Here is a 7607-nt window from a genome sequence, read left to right as displayed (position 1 = left end):
AGCCTCTTTGGAGAACAGTGTGGAGATTCCTCAAGAACTTAAAAATAGAGCTTCCCTATGACCCTGCCATTGCACTACTGGGTATTTACCCCAAAGATACAGATGTAGTGAAAAGAAGGGCCATCTGTACCCCAATGTTTATAGCAGCAATGGCCATGGTTGCCAAACTGTGGAAAGAACCAAGATGCCCTTCAACAGATGAATGGGTAAGGAAGATGTGGTTCATATGCACTATGGAGTATTATGCCTCCATCAGGAAGGATGAATACCCAACTTTTGTAGCAACATGGACGGGACTGGAAGAGATTATGCTGAGTGAAATAAGTCAAGCAGAGAGAGTCAATTATCATATGGTTTCACTTAATTCTGGAGCATAACAAATAACGTGGAGGACATAGGGAGATGGAGAGGAGAAGGGAGTTGAGGGAAATTGGAGGGGGAGATGAATCATGAGAGACTATGGACTCTGAAAAACAATCTGATGGTTTTGAAGGGGCAGAGGGTGGGAGGTTGGGGGAGCCAGGTGGTGGGTATTTTGGAGGGCACATATGGCATGGGGCACTGGATGTGGTGCATAAACAATGAATTCTGTTACACTGAAAAGAAATTAATAATAATAATAATAGTAATAATAAAAATACCGGGTGGGGGGGAAATCTCCTAAGGGGCACCTAGATGGCTCAGTGGGTGAAGCCTCTGCCTTCGCCTCAGGTGATGATCTCAGGGTCCAGGGATTGAGCCAGGTATCTCGCTCTCTGCCCAGCAGGGAGCCTGCTTCTCCCTCTCCTTCGGCCTCCCGCTCCCCCTGCTTGTGCTCTCTCTCCCTCTCTTTCTCTCTCTGTCAGTAAATAAATAAAGTCTTTAAAAAAATACACCTCTCCTAAAATTGAGCAAAACTGAAAATCAAGGAGCCACAAACTCCACATGAACAGAAAGGATTTATGTCTCTGCCTTTCAAATGGCTCTCCCTTCACAGCTCTAAATTCACTGGAAGGCCCCACCATAAACTAATCTCAGAACCTCAGGGACATGAGTGTTCGCCACCAAACCCCTTTCTTGCCAACAGGCCCAAATCCCCTTCACAAAGGAGAGAAATATCTGCCTTCCATAGATGCCAATTTTACGGAATTCATGTCATTTAAAATTGTTACAATCACCTGATGTTGTTTAAGAGTTAGGTAATATGTAACTCTATGCTCTCCACTACCCATTTCAGTTCAATCTGTCTGTTTCTACCTGAAAATATTTACAATGCTCATCTACCAAGCTCCCATGACATCATACATCACATGACTAACTATTGCCCCTCTAGTTGGAAAACTACAAAATGATCACTGGCTCCCCAAAACCATACTCACTGCCTGAATATCCACTCCAGTACAATTCTCTTCTTTTCACTGATGACCTGTCACTCACTGATCCATTTTCATGTTCCTCTTCCTACACTTCATTTCCTACTTCAATTCTGGGAAATTTAGGTGACAAATTTACCCAACACACTCAAAGACTTCTCTATAATATCCAGATCACTTCAGGACATGGAGTTTATAACTGCATAGTTTCTGTGCTCCTCCACTGATCATCATCAAAACTTCAAACCCATGAGTATTTATAAGATAATTATATAGTATCACATTACAATTACCATTGTGACTTATTGTTAATTTTGAAGGAGATGATGTTCTGTTAGCTTCTCATCATTATATTGGGGACCCTAAGAGGGTTAGTGAATTACCAACATTAGGAACATTAAGGAAATTCCTACAATTTACATATTTCTCATAACATGAGGGGATTTTACATTCCTTATCCATGCAAAGCAGACCACGGATATCCTGGGGTCACGGCTCAAGAGCAGAAAGGGGCTGAGGATTGGGAAACACAGAGTGATTATCAAACTGGCGTTCAGAATGTACCAGCTGAGATAATCAAAAATACCCAAAATAATACGAAAGATAGAGGAGAGAGTGTTAAAGTAGACAAAGGTGCTCACCAGGAGAAGGATGGTTTTGGTGGCTGTAGACTCAGGTGACGATGAGGAGATGTTCATCCTAAGAATATGTTGGACCCTCTGCTTGTGCCTGTACAGGTAGAAGACCATGGAGCTGCTGGCTGAGAGCATAAGCCCCAAGTATACCACATCAGGGAATGACAACAATGCTACATACAATAGGTCATTATTTTTCTCATGACAAAAACTTGAGCAGTGCCCAAAACTTTTCCTATTTGTGATGTTTTTGTTTTTCAAAGTGATAGTCATAAACAAAGGATACATGATATTTACCAGTATCTGTATGACCCAGCACAATACAATTGAAGGGACAATGCACTTGGGAGCTTTCCCTTTAAGTGCTGCCCACCTGGAATTCCTAGGGCTGATGGTGATGGCCTGGAAGATACTCAGGAGGCAGGTGGTGCCAATGGACACCCCCCTACCCACCCCACGAACATAGAGGAAAAATTTGCATCCAAAATCACTGACGATATGATACCATGCAAAAGATGACATTGACTCATATATTCCAAGAGAAAACAGGACCAAAATGTTGCCTACAATCAGATTTTTAACAATCAAATCTGTGGACCTCGGCCTACACCCAGTGAATTGAAGGAGGAGATAATGGTAAAGAAGACAGAAGTTCCCCAGGATTCCAACCACAGTCTGTATTAAGATGATCACTCCCACTGCCAGATCCCTGGTGGCCATCCTGACAGTACTCAGTGACTGATATCTGTCTTCTCGGGTAGAGGATCCTGCATGGGAATATGAGGAACGGGCCACACATATCATGTCATATAATTTAATATTCTGCACTTAGCTACACTTCCTACTTTGAAATACTACTAAAAGTTCTTCTGTCATTTAGAGCCTTCCAAGGGTTACATACATAACTACTACCAAACACTTGCATGTGTGAATCGCTGGTTTAATGGCCACCCATGGGGATCACTTCTTATTTCTCACAGATTCAGGAGGCATTCCTCACTGCATTCCTCATAAAGATGAGGACAACACAGTTACACAGAGGTGAACTGCTTTGTCTAAATTCACTCACAAATTCAGGGTGGGGACTCGAAACTGGCTGGGCTGGTCACAAAGTTAGTGCACTGAATCGATAATATACAAAAATACTAATCAGCAGTGGTCTTTAGATAAACCAGATCTCAATTTAGTTTTATGTTAGCACCTTGCCATCTGAATTGAGACAGCTGCCTTATTTAAAATTTTGTTTGCATATATCACCCAGTGCTATATGCAAATAATAAATCATGGAACACTACGTCAGAAAATAATGAAGTACTGTATGTTGACTAACATAACAATAAAAATGTAAAAATAAGTAAATTTTTGTTAACAATGAGTTTTCACTTATTTAGGAAGACTGTCCTATAATCAAATATATACTTAAATAAAGCTTTAGACTTAGTAATAAACTGTAGATCCACTGACTACAGTACTACAAAGACTCAGGACCCTGCCCCAAAACAAGCAGGACTAAATGAATGCAAGACTGACAAAATTAGCACAGCAACAGAAAGAATAATTTGCTTTCATTTCAAGAGCAAATGTACAAGGCATAGACTCTGCACAAGGAGCACCACTGCCAGATTACATTGTGTAAAGTAGAAACAAAATAACGACTACATCCAGATCATATATGTATGTATTTATGAATACCTGATGAAATAAAATTAGTAGCTGTAAAGCAAGATCTGTGTAAGATACTGAAATACCAGACATGCAAAATGCAATGTAGAGCAAAAACCTTGCATCTTGTAAAAGTGACATAGTTTTTGGATTCTAATATTTAATAGCAGCATACACAATACAAGATACATTAGAGTATAAAAATCATGTCTGAAATGCATTAAGTTCTATTTTTCTTAAATGATGCTTCCCTACTTTTATGGGAAAAGTCCCTCCATAACCAATTGATACACAAGTATTTAATCCATTAAGCACTTCATAGACCCAGATTTAGAGAAAATATATCCACTCCAGCAACTGTGATCTGACACACTGTGTCTGCACATGATCACATGATTTCTACACATTCGTCCAACATTGATTACAGATATGGAGGTACTATGCCTGCACATGTCAAGGTCTGAAAATTATGCTATGGCTCCTGTAACAAAGACTCAACAGCAGACTCACTCCAGAATGACAGTCCTCAGGCACATTAAAAATCAGAGCTCTCTGGAGAAAATGTTGAACTACTATATACCTCACCTGAACATAATATAACTCTGTATGGTAAGTAAGTGGAATTAAAATTAACACTTTAAAAAGTCAGTTTTGACCACCCCTCTGATGAAAACACAACAGTCACTGTCAGGGAGGATTCTACTCTGTGGCCTCAGGAGCCATCAGGGGTGGGTGCTGGTCTAGGTCCACATCTCTCTTTACTGACTCAGCTCCTGCCTCGGGATGGATTCCACCTCCATACCTGGCTTCAGCACTGGACCACATTCATACACAGAAATCCCCCTTTGTCCACTATGCTCCCTTACCTGGACTCCTGAGATAACTCCTTACCTTCCAGATTGTACCTCTCAGATAGAAAGATACAGAAAACCCACCAACTTCTTCCTGCTGTCCAACTGGAGGGCTTAGGGTGATGGTCAGAGCAGGCAGTATAGGTGGAGGAGGGGCAGCTGGGCCCTGAGATGGGTTTTTATGACTCTGGGAGCTCTCCTCCCTTCACAACTGCAATTATCATTTCACCTGAAGCAGCATTGGCACTGACAGGCTTGGGAGCTGAGAATATTTTTAAAAACCTTTCTCCCAGGTGCCAAGTGTGAAGAACAACTACAAGTTTCTAGCTAGCAACTCTCATGATACTGCTGGCATGTGGGAAAAGGACACAAAGCCTGGGGGTAATAAAAAGCATGGGTAGAAAACAGGCACTAGGCCAGAGAACGCTGGAAAGGAGAGTGGGTATGAGGGAGCCAAAGAGCCCAGGGGAAAGGGGCAGAGTGACAGCGTTGAGAGACAGAAGTAAAGGTTTCCAAGTTATGAACACATGGTCTCTCAGGAGGAAGGAAGGAAACAGCATCTCAGCTGGAACTCATTACTGGTTTAAGAAAGACCTTTTCTCTTTGCTCCCCAATTTCCAGGCTTCTTTCTCATTATCTGGAAAAAACACATTTGTAATGATGCACTTTTCTATGGCATCAACTTACTCCATCTATAATGGGTTGCAATGAGTCTCATCAAAATTAATATGCTGAAGTCTTAACTACCAGTACCTCAGAATATGCCCTTCTTAGGAATTAGGGTCACTGCAGATGGATTCTGTTAACATGAGGTCAGGTGGAGTAGGTTGGCCACTAGTGCATCATGACTGGTGTCCTTACACAAAGGGGAAATCTGGAGGAAGACAAATTTGATTGGCCACAAGCAAAGGACAGAGAGCTGGGAGATAGGCCTGGAGAGATATACTGACAATGAGGGACATTCTGCAAAACAAAGACAGCATTCCTCAATACTGTCACTATCACTGAGGACAAAGACAAAGCAAGAGTGGTACCTGATCTTGATTAAAGACTAAAGAACAAAGCCAATAAAAAAAAAAAATCCCTGACATGACTGGATCCAAGATTTCTGAGAACAAACAAAAATGACATCATTGTGTCACTGCAGGAAATCTGTATATGGACAGTCAGGGAAATGAAGGCATGATACTAGTATTGCTCATACATGTATGATAGTTTTCTTGTGTTGGGAGAATGACCTTGGGGCACCTGGCTGGCTCTGGTGGTGGAAGGTTCGATGCTTGATCTTGGGGTTGTGACTTCCAGCCCCATGTTACTTCACAGTTTACTTTTTTCCCCATTTATTTATCTGTGTAGTTAGCCAACAAATAGTACATCATTAGTTTTTGACATAGTGTTCAAGGATTCATCAGTTGTGTGTAACACCGAAGTGCTTATCACAAAACATGCCCTCCTTCATATCCAACACCTGGTTACCTCTTCCCTCACCTCTCTCCCTTCTGTAACCCTCAGTTTCTTTCCCAGAGGCCGGAGTCTTTCATGGTTTGTCACCCTGTCCGAGTTTACTTTTAAACAAATCTCACAAAAAAAAAAAAAAGAAAGAAAGAAAGAAAGAAAGGAGAATACCTTTGACATAAGAAGGTAAATATCCAGAGATTATGGTGAAAGTGTCCAGATGTTGGAAAAGTATTGTCACATGTAACAGCAAAAGCATATAAACAGATAAAAAGGAATTTGTGATAAAACAGCAATGCTTGGTGAATCTGGATAAAGAGTATGTTTGGCTGTAGGTTTATATTTTTTTCCTTTACATTATCTGTTAATTTTTTTCAACATGCAATGTGACCATTGAATGACAGGCAGAGACTTGTGGGTACACAGAAGCTGGGATATGACATAGTACAGACATTCGCAAGGACAAGTTCAGAAGTGTAGAGCCATGGTAAGAACAAGCATTAATTGTGGTAAACTGATCCCATATCCAGAACCACCAAGACAATCGATATTGGCAATAAGCACCTTGACCAATTCTCTACACCCCTGAGGCATGAGACATCCAATATTCAACTCTATCTTTATTTTTTTTAATTTCTTTTCAGCGTAACACTATTTATTGTTTTTGCACCACACCCAGTGCTCCATGCAATCCGTGCCCTCTCCAATACGCACCACCCGGTTCTCCCAACCTCCCACCCTCTGCCCCTCAAAACCCTCAGATTGTTTTTCAGAGTCCATAGTCTCTCACGGTTCCCCTCCCCTTCCAATTTCCCTCAACTCCCTTCTCCTCTCCATCTCCCCTTGTCCTCCATGCTATTTGTTATGCTCCACAAATAAATGAAACCATATGATAATTGACTCTCTCTGCTTGGCTTATTTCACTCAGCATAATCTCTTCCAGTCCCATCCATGTTGCTACAAAAGTTGGGTATTCATCCTTTCTGATGGAGGCATAATACTCCATAGTCCATATGGACCACATCTTCCTTATCCATTCATCTGTTGAAGGGCATCTTGGTTCTTTCCACACTTTGGCGACCGTGGCCATTGCTGCTATAAACATTGGGGTACAGATGGCCCTTCTTTTCACTACATCTGTATCTTTGGGGTAAATACCCAGGAGTGCAATGGCAGGGTCATAGGGAAGCTCTATTTTTAAGTTCTTGAGGAATCTCCACACTGTTCTCCAAAGAGGCTGCACCAGCTTGCATTCCCACCAACAGTGGAAGAGTGTTCCCCTTTCTCCACATCCTCTCCAACACGTGTTGTTTCCTGTCTTGCTAATTTTGGCCATTCTAACTGATGTAAGGTGGTATCTCAATGTGGTTTTAATTTTAATCTCCCTGATGGCTAGTGATGATGAACATTTTTTCATGTGTCTGTTAGCCATTTGTATGTCTTCATTGGAGAAGTGTCTGTTCACATCTTCTGCCCATTTTTTAATATAATTGTCTGTTTTGTGTGTGTTGCGTTTGAGGAGATCTTTATAGATCCTGCATAACAACCTTTTGTCTGTACTGTCATTTGCAAATATCTTCTCCCATTCCATGGGTTGCCTCTTTGTTTTCTTGACTGTTTCCTTTGCTGTGCAGAGGCTGTTGATCTTGATG

General features: G+C 41.4%; 1 protein-coding gene across 1 annotated transcript; it reads right to left on the bottom strand.

Moving 5' to 3' along the window:
• Positions 1-1768: 1768 nt before the first annotated feature.
• Positions 1769-2791, bottom strand: LOC116579152 (vomeronasal type-1 receptor 4-like). Its single transcript, XM_032324146.1, has one exon. The coding sequence runs from the start codon at positions 2789-2791 to the stop codon at positions 1769-1771; it is 1023 nt and encodes a 340-aa protein (XP_032180037.1).
• Between the last annotated feature and the right edge of the window lie 4816 nt (positions 2792-7607).

The sequence above is a fragment of the Mustela erminea genome, chromosome 19, assembly GCF_009829155.1.
Source record: "Mustela erminea isolate mMusErm1 chromosome 19, mMusErm1.Pri, whole genome shotgun sequence".
Classification (NCBI taxonomy): Eukaryota; Metazoa; Chordata; class Mammalia; order Carnivora; family Mustelidae; genus Mustela; species Mustela erminea.
The sequence above is the reverse complement of the archived record's forward strand: the minus strand, read 5'-3'. Positions and strand labels throughout refer to the sequence as shown.

Coding starts and splice junctions, on each gene's coding strand:
- LOC116579152 (XM_032324146.1), bottom strand. CDS start 2,791: ATGATATGTGTGGCCCGTTCCTCATATTCCCATGCAGGATCCTCTACC.